The sequence below is a fragment of the Berghia stephanieae genome, chromosome 13 (genome assembly GCF_034508935.2).
Source record: "Berghia stephanieae isolate SIO BIC M18660-M18661 chromosome 13, UCSD_Bste_1.3, whole genome shotgun sequence".
Classification (NCBI taxonomy): Eukaryota; Metazoa; Mollusca; class Gastropoda; order Nudibranchia; family Aeolidiidae; genus Berghia; species Berghia stephanieae.
The window spans coordinates 26,569,488-26,587,522 of record NC_088372.1 but is presented as its reverse complement, the minus strand read 5'-3'; the positions used below and the strand labels follow the sequence as shown (position 1 = coordinate 26,587,522).

General features: G+C 37.6%; 1 protein-coding gene across 1 annotated transcript in view; it reads left to right on the top strand.

Annotated features, from left to right (window-relative positions):
• LOC144959265 (uncharacterized) overlaps positions 1–15,882 on the top strand; it is a 52,592-nt gene extending 36,710 nt beyond the window's left edge. The window contains exons 14-17 of the mRNA XM_078891808.1: positions 1,967–2,118; positions 9,293–9,412; positions 10,863–11,074; positions 15,466–15,882. Coding sequence (XP_078747934.1) covers positions 1,967–2,118; positions 9,293–9,412; positions 10,863–11,074; positions 15,466–15,641 — 660 coding nt within the window. The 3' untranslated portion in view covers positions 15,642–15,882. The remainder of the gene's footprint in view (positions 1–1,966; positions 2,119–9,292; positions 9,413–10,862; positions 11,075–15,465) is intronic.
• Positions 15,883–18,035: the final 2,153 nt, after the last annotated feature.

Sequence of the window (18,035 nt, the reverse complement as noted above, 5' to 3'; positions counted from 1 at the left end):
TATATGATTTGTAAACATCTGAGTGTGTTCCTCTTAGTGGGGACCTGTGCTGTGTCTTGATGACTTTAAGATGATCTCAAACTAAGTACACTGATAGTGTGCGCTTGGAATCTACATCTGTACCCTATTTGAACCAATTGCCCTTTATCTTCATTTTCTTTGGTGCTTTAATTGTAATTCTAGAACTATTTACTATCCCATTTTCTTCCTTTTTACTGGCGCTGATAGAACCTTAATGTGTTGCAAGCGCCGTAAAAATAACAAAAAACAAAACATTTAAAAGAAAAAATAAAGGTTATTGTTAGTCAGTTAAATATATTGACGAAAGAACACTAGATCTTGGTGTGTCAGATTTCAAGGAACTTTTTTGGTTTTCTATCCTTCTATCTATCCATCTATCTATCTATCTATCTATCTATCTATCTATCTATATCTATCTATCTATCTGTCTCTCTGTCTGTCTCTCTCTCTCTTTCTCTCTCTCTCTCTTTCTCTCTCTCTCTCTCTATATATATATATATATATATATATATATATATATATAGATACATATATATATATATATATATATATATATATATATATATATATATATATAACCACTGATAACACCGCAGCACAATACATCGGCAGCACAGAACCCCCATTCAAAACACGATACAACAACCACAAAGCCTCCATAACACACGAAAGTAAAGCAAAAAGCACCAAATTAGCAATGCACTATTGGGAACAAATAAACACACAAAAAACACCAACAATAACCTGGGAGGTCGTCAAGCAAAGCAGCCCCTACAAATGCGGTGCCAGAAAATGCAATTTATGCCTGACAGAGAAACTGGAGATTTTACTACACAACCACAGATACAATAGCACCTTAAACAAAAGATCTGAACTGATGACAATGTGCAGACACTCTAACAAATTCAAGCTCAAAACGCAAAAGGCCAAATAACCCTCCCCCCCTCCCCTCCCCCCCCCCCCCCCCCCTCCCCCCCCCCCCCTCCCGACCCCATTATACCCCCCCTCCCCCTTTCCCCCTCCCCCCCCCCCCCCCTTTCCCCTCCCCCCCCCTCCCCCTCCCCTCCCCCCCCCCCCCCCCCCCCCCCCCCCCCCGCAACCACATTCCACTACAATATCACACACACACATGTACACACAACACACAACACACCTACACGCACACACACACATACACACACACGCACACACACACACACACACACTCATAATATAAACACGAGAACACATCACACTACACATCAAAACTAGTCACCACTAAGCAGCGAAACAACGTTAGTTTTGAGTTCTCTACGGACATTACTTACAAATGTATTCTGCCGACTGATGAAGTGGGAACACAGAAACGAAATCGTCTTGGCAAGAATAATGTGAGTGAAAATTTACATATATATATATATATGAAATCTCGACATGTTGATATCAACAAAGGAGTCAATTACTATTAGAATATTTACCACGATAGTGTAGTCTAAATAGATGGTTCAAGAACAAAAACAACTTCTTCCACATGTACCACAAAATCCTGATGATGACTGTACCGTACTGAAACATCGATGTAGAATATAGTGTCGTTGCATATGCCTTGATAAGATCTATATATCTATTTATTTATCTACTCACCCCATTCGGTTATTTCCTACTACAACGTTGTTTCATCCGTTGATGGAATTTTCAGGGAGAGTAATTCTGAATCGTAGTGTCCGGGAGGAAAGTTGTTGGGTTCAGTTGGCGCCAATGTTGTTTCCAGATGTCGATTTGTTGATCAACCACAGATCAACCATATCTATCTATCTATCTATCTATATCTATCTGTCTGTCTGTCTGTCTGTCTGTCTGTCTGTCTGTCTGTCTATCTGATAGAAAGGTAGATAGATAGTACATATCTATCTTTGTAAAAAAAAAGTGTATTTATTTTATGAGACTCATTAATTCCTGAATCCAGGTGAAGTACGAAATCTTCTCTCGCACTGTTTACGGTACTGATGGAGCACGGTTTGTCAGTCTGAGAGATTTAGCCCTCATCGTTTTCACGCTCAACTGCGTCAGCGGGTTCACGGCTTTCACTGCATTGATGACCATTTTCCAAACGGCCAAGTAAGCGGCTTTTAAAATATTTTTTTCTTTTTAACCAGATAAAGGCCGGACTCTGGAAAAAATGGTATTATAAAGATTGTCCAAATAAATAGTAATGTGAAATTATGAAATGGTGACTACCACATTATCTCATTCATCTGTAGAGTTTCATTCATCTTGTTTTGTTGATAAAGGGGAAACCCGAAACGTTCATTTGATCTGTTTTTGGAATTAAATTGAAGCTTACATTCAATTTCACATTATTATTTATTTCTTCGAGCTTCGAGCAGCAACGTTTACTTTAAAGTTTGTCCAGAAAACAAATCCTTCAAATATCGATCAATTTAAACAACCCTCATTTTGGCAAATACTCTCAAATCTAGGAATTCGCCAGGCATTTCCATCAAGTCCCAGGTTTGAGAGTTTTTGTCAAGAGGAGGGTCATTTAAATCGATCGATATTTGAAGGAAGAGTTTTCTGGCCACATTCTAAGTGCATGTCTAAACAGCATCTCACGATGCCGTCGCCTAGACAACTCATAAAGGGGTAATAAATTATCCATGAAACCAACTTTTTATGTTAACAGGAATAACTACTCACGCCGTACAAGTTAGCAAATCGGCTGATAATAAATTTACCTAAGAAAAAAAAAAGAAAATACCTAAAGCAAGGGTTTGATCTGGAGCCTTCCGAGATTCCAATACATTGTCTTAACCAGTCGATCACCTCGCTTCACTTTTTTTTAATTTGTCACGATGCACTTATTAAATGCCTTCGTGCGTCATTTATTTATTTCTCCATATTCCTTCACTCGAGCAGAGGCCAAATAGAAGGGCTCTATGCGTAATCCTGTCCTTGGCTAATGCCTTGCCCTCTGTTCAGCTGTGCCTCATCTATTCCAAGGGCTTTTGCAGCGTTATGGTCAAGTGGTATGACTATCGCCTTCGGACCGGAAGGCCCAGAATTGAGTCCTTGGCCAAGGGTGCAAACCATCCATAGCGAACACCCTCTCTAGATCTCAACATCCGCCCCTTGCTTTTTTTTTTTTTTTTTTTTTTTGGTTCTTTTTCACCAGACATTAACTAACACCAAACAGCCAAACTTTCAGTCTTATAAATTTTCCTTTGTTTGCTTTGTTTTTGTTTTATGTTATTTTTTTTTTGTTGTTGTTTTTGTTTTGTTTTGATTTTGTTTTTGTTTTGTTTGTTTGTTTTTTTTATTGTTTTTTTTTTGTTGTTTGTTGTTTGTTTTTTGTGTTTTTTGTTTTGCCAAGGTGTTTTTAATTGATTTAATGATCTTATAGAGTGTTCCAGTGCATGTATGGAACAAGGGAAAATGAGTTTGTACAAAATAAGTCTACGAATACCATGTTGATGTCTTACACCTTTAGAAGTGGATTTATGGCATCAGTCTTTGGGAAATGATAAATTTGTTGTTTGATCATCCTTCTCTCAAATTAACCAGTATATTTTTGACCAATCAAAACGCAGGACTTGTGACACACCCAATCAAACTCACTCTGAAAAGTATGGATGATTGTTTACAAACGATACAATGAGGAAAGTTGACATCACTCTGCTCTTTTTTTTTTTTTGGTTAAATTTTTCTAGCCCGCTAGTTGTGTGATTAGTTCTCACTAAATTCTCTCAACCAAACAAACTATAAATGTTAAAAGTTACACAATTTTTTTTTTGTGATGGTACAATTGGTATGGGCATGTATGTAGAATTAATGAGTATTTTCCTCAAACGCATACCACTGATGGTAACGCCATGGCGTTTGCTTTGTTTAACATGGATTGACTTTTAGCCATCGTTATGTCATAGCCTGACACTGAAATCCAAAAGGACTGGCAGTTTGACGTCATTATTTGGTTTTTGCACCGCCTAGTGAGTTGTCGTTAGTAGAGCTCATGGAAACAAGTTATTTCATTGGTTGAACTATTGAATACAACTCACAATAATTTGTTTTTCTTTTGTGGCCATAGACTGGCATTTTGACGTCATTTTTGGTCAGTATCAGGCCATAACTTTACGAAAGCCACGATGTTACTCTCCGCTATGTGAATATAATTGTAGATACTTCAATATTAATTCGTTTACTGATATCATCTACGGATTGTTAAAATTGATGCCATGCGGATATACCGGATATAGATAGAATGAAGATGACGTCACTCAAGCCTTTGTTATTGTATTTTGCCATCCGCGTTTGTGAGTACTTGTCACTAAACTGTATCAACCACACTATAAATGTTCATGGTTTTATGTGTTGGTCCGTTATACTTCCGGATGGCAATGTTGTGAACTTCTTAGCCAAGCGCATACTATCTATACCGTACCAACACACAAAACAAAAGGTAACCTTAATTCAATTATTATAGTCTGATTAATACGATTTAGTGAGATCAACTCAAATGGCTGGCTAAAAACAAAAAAAAAAACAGAAAACTGATCGGTATCTATTTCGTTCATTCTATAGAAATTATTTGAGATTTGAATATTCATATACCTATAATATATATATTATATATATATATATATATAATATATATATAATGTATAATATGTTGTGTGCCCCTTAAAGATTCTTTTATCTTTACATAATTCTTAATCTCTCTATAGATAGTATACAGATGACGTCACTCAGGCCTTTGTTATTGTTTTTGCCATCCGCGTTTGGGAGTTGTTCTCACTAAACTGTATTAACCTGACTATAAACGTTCGTGGTTACACAGAGTTTGTGTGTTGGTCCGTTATACTTCCGGATGGCAATGTTGTGAACTCCTTGGCCAAGCGCATTCTATCTATATAATATATATATATATATATATATATATATATATATATATATATATATATATATATATAATGTATAATATATTGTGTATAATATGTTGTGTGCCCCTTAAAGATTCTTTTATCTTTACATAATTCTTAATCTCTCTATATATTTGTCTATCTATCTTTCTTTCTAGCTTTTTTTTTTATCTATAGAAATAACATTAAACACCGTCAACCGAGGTTATCAAGGTCACCGGGGTAACTTAGGCCACATACTGGGATTTTTTTTAAAAAAAGCTTAATTTAAAGTAAAATTAACGAGTGCTTATTAGATCTATTGGATTTTGATGATTCAAAAGATAAAAGCTACACGTAATTTAACTTTTGAAATAAGCAGTCTTGTTTTCAGTAAGAGGCCTAAAGTCCCACATAGACGCCGACATCTGCTGATATCGGTACGGATGACCTATCGCTGTGACCCGATCCCTGCGTTTATCGCAGATGATTTTTGCCCACATACGGGGAGATATTTTTTTGAGGCGATCGGCAATCGGGGGCGTGGCAGTATATAAAAGTGGACAATTTTTTTCGGATTTTCGCTATTTTCACGTCGGATTCGTGATCAGCGTCAAATTTACAATAGGTTTGATACTAAGAACTGTGTGTTTACTCCAAAAATTGGTGAAATTAGAAATAAATTTTAATTAATAGTGAGGCTACGATCCCAGTTACTGTCTGTTATTCTATCTTTCGTCTTGCGCACAATAGTGATTACTTCTCACTAAATTATATCAATTAGACTGTTGAAGGAACGAAATTGACATCATTCCACTCTTTGTTATTGTATTAAGGCAGTCATTTTGGTAATTAGTTCTCACTAAATTATATCAATCAGACTTTTAACGTTCAAGGTTACTCGTAGTTTTGTGTGACGGTACGTTATTTCCGACTGGTGGATGTTGTGAGCATTTTACCTAAACTCATAGCATCAATAACCGTCCAAGATATTCGCATCATATGTAGCAATAGCTATAATAATCTAACATGTCGAGAGAGAGAGAGAGAGAGAGAGAGAGAGAGAGGGGGGGGGGGAGAGAGAGAAAGAGAAAGAGAGAAAAATTTACTTGCGCTATATATACCGCTATATTCAATAAAGGTGCTCAAATCACTTTATAAGGGTCTTTGGCCAACATAAAAACATGTTAGACGAGACATGACTGTTAAGCGATATTGCAATTGTTTCCCGACAGAGACGACGCTGTAAACAGCGAGGTACTCATTTTAACAGTGAACAAGGTGAGAGAATGCGAGTAAAGAGCCTTTTCCAAGGACTCAATTATGCGCCACTCAGAGCGGGACTCGAATCCAGTACCGTCCGATCCAAAGGCGAGTGTCATTTCACAAGATCGCATGCATAGCCGCACAAAAAAGTGATGAGAGAATAGATTCATATATATTGAAGGAGGAGAGAGCGGATGGAGTGAGTAAACTTCTTGGATATTTATAAAAGGAACCAAATTGACGTCACTCATCTCATTGTTATTGTTTTTAGACACCCATTTTTATGATTAGTTCTCATTAAAATATATCAGACTATAACGTTCAAGGTTCCATGTAGATCTTTGGGCTGGAGTGATATTTCTGGCTGGCGGACTTTGTGAGTATTTTAATTTAACACAGAGCATCAATAGAAGGAATGAATTTGACGTTAGTCAACCCGTTGTTATTGCTTTTAGACAGCATTTTATAATTAACTTATCACTAAGTTATATCAATCAGACAATGAACGTTCGCGTCTGCAGTTTTGTGTGTTAATATGTTATACCCCGATGGAGATGTCGTGAGTAATTTTCCAATACGCATAACATCCATACATTTACAATCCGATTTAAGTTTAAAAGCAACGTAGACCACGGAAATTTTTCCATTTTGTGGACAATAAAGATTTGTTATTTATCGTCATTATTATTATTATTATTATTATTATTATTATTATTATTATTATTATTATTTATAAAACAAATCGACAGTGTTCCCGTGGCAGGTGAAACGGGTACTCCTCGGGACTACTCGCATTCGCACCCCCCCCCCCCCCCCAACCACCACCGCCACCACACACACGCACACAGCTCTTTTGGGGGGGGGGGGGGGGGGGGCGCGTTGTTTGTAGATTATAATTCAGGGTTACAATGTCCACCTCTGTCATCACGTAGTCAAGGCTTTTTGGCATCTGCCAATCCCAAATGTCTGTGTCAAGGTCGACCGTCATGTCGCGACAACGGGTGAGGAGGAAAAAAAAAACAAAAAAAAACTGGCATATTATTATATCATTACATTGAAAATCATGAAAACTATTTTTTATTTTGTATGAACGAAACTTTTGCCATCTACCTCTTCCTGGCGCAACATTTATAAAAATATTATTTAAAAAGATAACACAGCATTTATTTGGCGCAATATCCACGTGCTCAAATCGCTTTACAAGTGGTCCCAAGGCAACATCAATATTAAACTTGAAAGACGAGACATGACGCCTGTCAGGCGATGTGACATTTTTTTCCCAACAAAGACAACGAACGGTCATGTACTCATTTCACACCTGAGTACGGTGAGAGAATGTGAGTTAAGAGCATTTTCCAAGGACTCAACTCTGCACCACTCAGAGCGGGTCTCGAAACCTGAACCCTCCGATCCGAAAGTGAGAGTCATACCACTTGATCCATCACAAAACAGGGAGGGGCCCTGTTCTGTCGGCCAAATAGCCTCAATATTAATTAAAATTTATTTCTAATTTCATCAATTTTTGGAGTAAAAACATAGTTATTGGTATCAAACCTATTGTAAATTCGACGCTGATCACGAATCTGACGTCAAAACAGCGAAAATCCGAAAAAAATTGTCCAATTTTTTATACTGCCACGCCCCCGATCGCCAATCGCCTCGAAAAATATTAAGCAAGACGGGCTTTGCGAGCGATGGACCGTACCTAGGTTTATCGGCCAGGTATTTGGCCACACACATTGCGTTTTCACCCCGGTTTGCCTGATCGGGGTCTGGACCAGGATCATATCCGGGCGTGTATGGAGCCTTTAAGTTATAGTAGGGAAGAGTAGGCAAAAAACCGTGCAAATTCGGGTTGAAAGCATGAAGATTTGCATACATTTTACTAAGACCCATTAAAAATACCATCTGCCATAGAACCACTATGACAATTAATCATAACGTTTCGGATTAAGGCCTTAGATTTTCCCTATTACAGCTATATTAAACAAGGGAAATAACTGAGTAAATGCATATATTCTCTTCATACTCATTGCAATGGGGGAGAATCGGGTTATAAACGTGCAGACTCAGATTGAAAGCATGAAAATTGGAATACAGGTAGCTAAGACCTAAATAAATGATACCTGTTATACATAGAACCCCGGTTGACTGTACTCGTGAAATGTCACGTTTGTCGAAGTTCCATTCATATCGTCTTTATGAATCTTGACTGATTGTTGCATGATTTGATCAATCATTTCCAGCGACTGGATATCTTAGGCCTCTGACTGAAAACAAGATTGCTTATTTTAAAAGTTAAATTACGTGTAGCTGTAGATGATATCAGTAAACGAGAGAGAGAGAGAAAATAAGTAGGAGTGAAATATCTGTTCAATGTTACAGTTATCGTTTAACGTTATAACAAGTGTAACTAAATGACAACTTGCCATATTTATGGACAATAAAGATTTATTATTATTATTATTATTATTATTATTATTATTATTATTATTATTATTATTATTATTATTATTATTATTATTACCCTAATCAGAGCTGCCAACTTGAAATTTCAAAAAGTCATAGTTTCCAAGGGGAAAAAATGAGGAAAAAAAAACGCTTTGCAAAGCAATAATTTGCCATCACCATGATCCACAAATGCTTCAAACTCCTGAATACAGGATCTAAGAAACTAAATTTTACTTTTTCAACAAGATTTATTGAGTCAAAGAGGCGAATGGCAGCTCTGTAGCTGGAGGCAAAATATTCGTAATTCTACGAATTATTCGTAATACTAGGCAGGTCTGCCTTAGCCATGTGCGGCTATGTGGTCTTGTGGTATGACACTCGCTTTCGGATCGGAAGGTCCTGGGTTCGAGCCTCGCGCTCAGTGCATAGTTGAGTCCTTAGACAAGACTCTTTACTCACATTCTCTCACCGTACTCAGGTGAAAAATGAGTACCTGGCCGTTAACAGCGTTATCTTTGTCCGAAAAATTGTAATATCGCCTAACAGCGGCATGTCCCGTCCTACATGTTAAATGTTGCTGTTGACCAGGGGTCGATTGTAAAGCGCTTTGAGGACATTTAGTGGATATTGCGCTATATAAAAGCTCAATTTATTTTTAACGCTATTGAATTCCTTTCCAGAGACATACCCAAGCTGTACGTCATGCTTATGATGATTCGGAATGTCTTCATACTCTCCATCTTCCCAGCCTTCGTCGTCATCATCATGGCTATATTTGCCTATCTAAACTTCCAATCGAGGTAAGAATGGAAAAACTTAATGTTTTGAATTTATACATTAGATATATGAAATATTATTTTTCTAAAGTTGAACTTTTATATAGGGAATTAGATTAGCGGAAGAGAAGCGTCTCTTGATTGGACGTCACCCATAGTCGGTGACTTCACCGGCGGAAAAGTTATTAGAGAGAGAGCGTCATGTTGCTTATGCGCATGCGTCTCTCGTCCTCGCTTCCGGTGAAAGCGGTTTGAGACACTTCAAAACCAAATTGACGTTCTCTCTGTAAGGTGACGTCCAATCAAGGAACGCCACTCTTCCGCTAATCTCATTCCCTATAGCGCCATATCCACTCAACGTGCTCAAACTATTAAATATAGGTCCCTAAATGAGTCCATAAAATGGAGATAAAGATAAAAGGAATAAATCTGGCTCATGAATGAACAACACAAATCAAACGATGTTTCGGCCCGTGGCCTTACTCAAGTAAACACAGAATACATATATAGTTATATTAGATTGTCATAATAATATAGGCGAAAATTTGTAAATGTGTGTGTGTGTGTGTGCGTGTGTATTATTGAAAGTTTTAATCTTAAAATGAACTTTTCGGTTTATACATTAGATAATACATAAAACCATATTTTTCTTCTCAACATAACGAAATACTTAAACCACGTTTCATATACTTGACAAAAAATACAATTTTCCGCATCAAGTAACTCCTTCATGAAATATCGTTTTCGGGCGCTGGATTACAAATTGACTGACCATTTTTGATGCTCGCATAATGGTTACCCTGGTGTAGCATTGAGTAGAGTTGATTATGTAAATAAATCCAATTTTGGTTATTAGGAAGTCATTTTAGTCTTTATGCACTGTGCGCTATGTCTTATGGTATGACATTCGCCTTCGGATTGGAAGATCCCTAGTTCCAGTCCCGCTTTGAGTGGCCTATAGTTGAGTCCTTGGAAAAGGACTATTTACTCACATTCTCACACCACACATTGGTATAAAATGGGTAAATGTCCATCAACAGCGTCGTTTGTTTTGGCGTTTTTTCTTGTTTTTTTTTTTTTAATAATTCAATCCATACATTTATGCATTTGCACATAAAAATTTTTTTTAAATTGTGGTAATTGTCTGCGAATCCAAAACAATGGGAGCGATCTATATTCATGTTTTCGTCCAACCGAGTCATCAATCACGTGATGTGTTTCTGTCCAACGATTGGACATTTCTGACCAAATGTAAACACGCAGCTTTGTAGTAAACATACCCATGTGCCAAGCTTAAGACAATGACCAATCGCGTATGTGAGATAGTTTTGCAATGTGACCAATGACCTCGAGCACATGGAAAATTAATATAGATCATGCCCATTAAGGAATTTTGTCATATATAATCCTCTCGACCCCCCCCCCCTTTCCCGCATCCATCTCCCCCAAACTCCTTTTATTTTCGCATCACCAGCTCATACTATGTCTCCACCGTGAAAAATGCCAGCTATACCATCATGAAATTTGTACTGAGTCCCACCAGGATATCGACTGGAAACTTCGGATTCGCGAGCTCTGTTTTCACCATATTCCTATGGGTGGTTTTCTTCTTGATCATCACCAACGGCTTCATGGTTACCCTCAACGAAGATTACTCCGTGCTTGTCATGAAAACCAAGAAATCAAGTGAGATCAAACACACATGATGTCACACACACACACACACACACACACACACACACACATACAAACACATTTACAAATATTCACCTACAGATAGTATGCGCTTGGCTAAGAAGCTCAAAACATTGCCATCCGGAAGTATAACGGACCAACACACAAACTCTGTGTGACCGTGAACTTTTATAGTCTGGTTAATACAGTTTAGTGAGAACAGCTCACAAACGCGGATGGCAAAAACAATAACAAAGGCCCGAGTGACGTCATCTGCATACTATCTATAGATAGTATGCGCTTGGCTAAGAAGCTCATAACATTGCCATCAGTAAGTATAACGGACCAACACACAAAACTGTGTGTATCCATGAACGTTTATAGTCGGGTTAATACAGTTCAGTGAGAATCACTCATAAAACGCGGATGGCAAAAACAATAACAAAGACCTGAGTGACGTCATCTTCGAACTATCTATATTATTATGACAATCTAATATAAATATATATAATGTATTTTGTGTTTACTCGAAAAAAGGCCAAAGGCCGAACCGAACGTCGTTTATTTTGTGTTGTTCATTCATGAGTCAGATTTACTCCCTTTATCTTCATCTTCATTTTATTGACTCATTTAGGCACCTATATGTGTTAATGATGTATGTGACCCATCGGGTTGATCTAGTTGTGTTTTATGTTTTTATGGGTTTTACGGCGCTCGCAACACATTAAGGTCATATCAGCGCCTGTAAAAAGGAAGAGAATGGGATAGTAAAAAGTCCTAGAATTACAATTAAAGCACCCTATAGAAAGTAAGACAAAGGGGAAATGGGAACAAACAGGGATCAGATGTAGAATCCAAGAGCATACCATCAATATACTTAGTTTGAGATCACCTTAAAGTCTTAAGCACAAGATCCAACAAAGAGGAATACACTCAAATGCTAACATTATAAAATCAAAATAACAAATACAATAATACATAACCGAGAGATGATTAACAAGGAAAAAAATATCATCTCCCAGAACAAGAACTATGCATTTGACTGTTTCCCTCCCGTCCAGGACTCTGGCCAGGGCTAGGACAAAACCAAGTAATCTCATTCCAAGACAAAGACAGAAAGCATGTTGGAAAATAAGGGGATAGAAGACAAAGTATGTACCTCCCTGCCCACAATCAGGGGTTGATCTAGTATTAAATCGGATTGAGATAGAAGACAAAAAGTATAATGTTAAAATGATTGGAATTAAGAAAATGTAAGTGCTTTAAAAGGTTGAAGAAACTAACTTCACTATCACGCTATCATTGTGACAATGTAGCCGCTCTCTATTTGTTTAAATGGAGACGAAACAAAACAGAATGAATTTCACCGGAGTAAAATGACGCTGATGTCAAAATATGGCCGTGTAATGAAGAGTTTCTGATAAAGCACCAAAATTACTTTAGATTTTAGCATTAATTTTAGTTCTGACGCATTAATTTTACTCTGTACTCTGGGTAATGAAATGTTGCTGCTCGAAACTCGAAGAAATAATAAATAACATTGTGAAATTGAATGCATGCTTCAGTTTATTTACGAAAACAGATAGAATGAGATGTTGTGGTAGTGGCGTTGAAGTTCAACGCCACTACCGCATCATCTGTAGTGTTTCATGTATCTTGTTTGTTGATAAAGGGGAAACCCGAAACGTATATTAAATTCAAGCTTGCATTCAAATTCACATTGTTACTTAATTTTACTCTGGACTTCTTGCATATAATATAGTTACAGTTATTCCCTTTTGGCAAGTCATCTAACTGGGTGGGGTTCCTGGCCTCCCATAATGGGCAGGGAAGTACTTAAGGCGTCATCTATCCCCCTATATCTGTTTTCCAACTTGCTTTCTGTCTTTGTCTTGGAATGAGATTACTTGGTTTTGACCTGTCCTGACCAGATGCCCTGGCTGAGAGGGAAACAGTCAAATGTATAGTTAGTCTTGCGAGATAATATTTTTTTTCCTTGTAAATCATCTTTCTGTTATACACTGTATTGTTTCCTTTATATTATATATGATTTGTAAAACATTTGAGTGTGTTCCTCTTAGTGGGGACCTCTGCTTGTGTCTGGATGAGACTTTTAGTGATCTCAAACTAAGTACTTTGATAGTGTGCTCTTGTAATCTACACATGTTTCTTATTTGAACCAATTCCCCTTTGTCTTACCTTTTCTTGGGTGCTTTAATTGTAGTTCTAGAACTTTTTACTATCCTATTTTCTTCCTTTTTACTGGCGCTGATATGACCTTAATGTGTTGCAAGTGCCGTAAAACCCTTAAAAACAAAACGAGTCATCTAGTTTAAGTGGAAACCGGAGAACCCGCTATTTGTTGGAAAATAAAGGCTATTACGAAAAGACATTCCATTTATTTAAATGATTACTACTACCTCTATATGTGGAAAATTATATAAATCGAGGCAAATCTTTTGAGTCGTTAACGATCAAAATCGGTCCAGTAATAAAGTCTGTAGATGAATTAAATAAATTGAGCTTTATATAGCGCAATATCCACTAAATGTGCTCAAAGCGCTTTACAGGGGGTCCCTGGTCAACAGCAACATTTAACATGTAGAACGGGACATGCCGCCTGTTAGTTAGGCCATAATACAATTTTTCGGACTAAGACAACGCTGTTAACGGCCAGGTATTCATTTTACACCCGAGTACGGTGATAGAATGTGAGTAAAGAGCCTTTTTCAAGGACTCAACTATGCGCCGAGCGCGAGGCTCGAACCCAGGACCTTCCGATCCGAAAGCGAGTGTCATACCACAAGGCCACATTGTAGCCGCACAAGATGCCCGCAAACAAATCTGGGCAGCGTTGTGGCCAGATGATGATTCCCAAACATCAAAGTATGGCCGATCATTATATCCTAGCATATTTATGACCCATCGTCTCAAAACGGTGTTATGTCGGAACGAACCAGATGTTTAAAAGCCTAATTTGATCTTAAACTCTTCAAAAATATAAGCTTTTGGAATTCGCCAAGGAAAATATGGTATCCATTCTCCTCAATAAAACATACAAACTCAACACAAGTCTGATATTTCTGGCTATAAATTACATTTTCAACATCTTAATTAACCCGACTTAATACCGTTTTGAGGCGAAGGGTCACATTTTATAAACAATCATTTGAGTCACGGGATGATAGAATTATCCTTAATTTAATACATCTATTCTTCCTCTTATTATTATTTTGCAAGTTATTCGTATATCGATTTGTAAAAAAATTGTTATATGATTTTTAGATTGTCCAGGAATTCAATGCTTGTTGGCAAAAAATTAACATAGACAGAACAAGTTTGACCCCAACCTTATTTTTTATGAGTAGATTTGAAGATAGAATAACGCATTTCTGAGAAGACAAAGTGATAGGACTGTGTTACATTTATTTTGTGGAAAGCAATAGATATAATTTTCTTAAAATGTCAAAAATTGATAATTATAATTTCTAATCATTTCCTACTTTAGATTTACTTTCTGACCACGAGATCACACCGATATGAGTTTTGAGACTTAAATAAGAAATGAATTGTTTATTTGATAATCTGAATTTTGCTCAAAGTCTGCTCAATTGGATTCAATAGTATGATGTCACCTCCGCCCAGCAACCATCAGCTTGGTTCTTCACAAAGAGAAATCGGAACTTTTTATTCATCATTCTGGCTAGAACTTTTTCACATGTCATGTGATCAGAATGTATAAAAGTCAAAATATGATCAGATTTATAATGCTTTTCTCTTCTGGATACACTTTTATGTTCGTCGGAGAAGTATTTCATTAGAGCGCCATTGTTCCGATAGTTTAGAACCAGTTCCTAAGTTACTATTCGTCATTACGAGGGAAGTGACGTCACGACTGTTGAAGCCTATTCTGAGTATTTTTTTATTCGAGGGTGGGGAGAGCTGTTGAATGCATGGCGCAGCCAATATTGGAGTCTGGGCTCAAATACTTCGACAATCTTCATTTGAAGGCGTCTAAAAATCTGCTTTAGTGTTCACACAAAAATCGGTGAAGAACGTTCCAGATCCTGAATGGGGCGGAGGTGCAAATGTATAGATAGTATGCGCTTGGCTAAGAAGCTCATAACATTGCCATCCGGAAGTATAGCGGACCAACACACAAAACTGTGTGTATACATGAACGTTTATAGTCAGGTTAATACAGTTCAGTGAGCATTACTCATAAACGCGGATGACAAAAAAACAATAACAAAGACCCGAGTGACGTCATCTTCAAACTATATATACTTGAACATGTTTGAATTTAGAGTTAAATATTTTTGAGTGGATTTATTTATTTTTATTTTTTTTTTAGTGCGTGGATTTAGTTGCATGTCTATATGAATGTAATATCATTTCCACAGGTAAAAGCAATAACCTCCTGACCTCTATAAAAGCCATGATACTGGCAAGCTCTGGCCTGACTAACGTGGACACGATAGATGCGAATCAACTGAAGCACGAGGACAGGAAGCCCGATGGAGACGTTGATAGAAAACGGACCGAAAGGCTCGTAATTTCCATGTCAAATGGATGGTGATTCTATTTCTGACCCTGTCGCTCGAATCTGGTTTTATGTCGGAAGACCATCAGGCCCATAGAGCGTGAAACAAGACAATAATATCAATTGTTTACTACCCTTTTGGATAGACGCCAGTCTATCGCAAAGTACTTTCCATCAAATCTTACAGAACCAGCTAGCCAATCACTGCTGGCTGGACAGGCGAGGTAGAAAAAAAAATTCTCGAATTCATGATTGATTCTTGATTTTTTGTTCTCTTTGCGTGATCTACCATGCAATTGAGCAATTGAGACCCCCTTTTCTTAACAAAAACAAAAAATCTCGCATATCTGGTCATATTAGCTTTACAATCAATTTCTTTTTTTTTTTTTTTGTTTCTTTTTTTTTTTTTTTTTTGGGGGTGGGGGAGAGGGGGGGGGGGGGGGGGGCTTGTTGACACAGATATAACACCGTTTTGAGGTGTTGGGCTTCATGTTTGTCCAAAAGAAACAATTTTCGTATATATTAAATGGATTAAATTAATCTTTAGAATGCAGGAAAGTATTTTTTTAAACTAAAGCATGTATATAGCGCAATGCTCAAAGCGCTTTACAAGGGGTCCCTAGCCAACAGCAACACTCAACATGTAGGACGAGACATGACGCCTGTTAGGCGATATTGCACTTCATTCGGACAGAGAGAACGTTGTTAACGGCCAGATGTTGACTTTATACCTGAAAACGTTGAAAGAATGTGATTAACCGAGATCTTCTTCCATGTGAACACGGTAAACACTAAAGAGGTAAATATATTTTACTGTTATGAGTCAAATCCTGTACCAAAAGGAAATTGTTGCAATCTCCTACATGAGCGAAAGACAAATTCTTCTAATCTGTTGGATCTCTGTGATGTTAATTTGTCTTTTCATTTCTCTATAATAATAATTCAAATGCAATACATATTTTACAAATATTATGACCTCATATTTATATATGATATTTGATGTTATTCACACAGAATATACATTGTAATAGATATGTATATTCAATGAATTCCTTTTCTCGTCAAGCTTGTTTGTTCATATGTTATGGATACTATTCATATTAATATAAATAAATGATATTTTTTGACTGATTTAGTTTCAAATTTCATCTTTATACTTTCCGTTTACAACTCATTTTCGCATGAAGAATTTGGCCCCTCGTGAAGGGCGGGGACGTAGACTCCTCGAAACTGGGAGAGAAGTTGCCAGGCTTTTATACCAGCAAGGTAGGTTGCTGCAAACAGACAGTGAGATCAAGAACCTGCAACAGAGACGCGTCATCAGTGGGGATTTTCCACATGTCCCACATAATATCTATCCGCTGAAACTGCAGAGCATCTGGTCGAGCGAGCGTTCTATTGTGCCGAGGGCTACCGGTCGGCTTTACGATTGTACACAAATGCGGCAACGGATTCGCCGCCTGGACGTTTACAGACATGCGTACTGAGCGGGTGGTTGGATGGGAGCATCACCCTTGAATCATATACCTATGATGTTCGCATGGGTGTGCGATCCGATAGTGATGTCGCTTCTTCTTCTCTTTACTAGCGTATCCTGCTTCTTTGGTTTGTGATTGTATTTTTGACAGGGGATATTTTTTTTCCTGTAAATCCTCTGCCTGTTTGTTCTTGGTTATTTATAATTTAGCTTATATCTTTAGGTTATGATTTTGATTGACATTTGTACTATTTTTGTTAGATTGCTTGTTTTTTTGTTTCAGCGGTCTCTCATATAACCTCAATTGTGTTGGAAGAGACCTAAAGCAACAAACAAACAAACAAACAAACATGCGTACTGTTACGAAAAATTCGTAGAATTACGAAATTTTGGCTCCAATTCCAGAATTTCAGGAACATCTCGAAGTCATTAAAACTTATTGAAAATTCAAGTTGATGCCAGACTACATGATTTAAAGTATTTTGAACTTATTTAATCCTTGTCTGAGTAAACTGTTGATTTATAAAGTTAACCACAGTGACTACAGTTTTTATCTCCTAAAAATTACGAATATTTAGATGTTCAAGTAGACAGGTCTGCGATTACAAAGAGCGGGCTTAATAAGATCAAAGAGAGAGAGAGAGGGGGGGATTTGGGGATACCCCTCTCAAGCGTATACTGGACGGTGCACCCGTTTCGTGCCGAAATAAGTCCTGGCAACCCTTGTACGCAGATTCCCTGACTACGGACAGAGATGCATATTATACGAGATGGAAGTCGGTTTGGACGAATTCAATCCCTCGAAAGGGGGGGGGGGGGCATACACTCCTCGAAACAAGGTGACAAGTTGCCAGGCTTTTCCACCTGTAAGAGGAGACACTGGGTGGTAGTGAATCGGCTTCGGTCGAGAACCTGCCTAAAGGCAAAATCGCTTCATCAGTGGGGACTTTCCA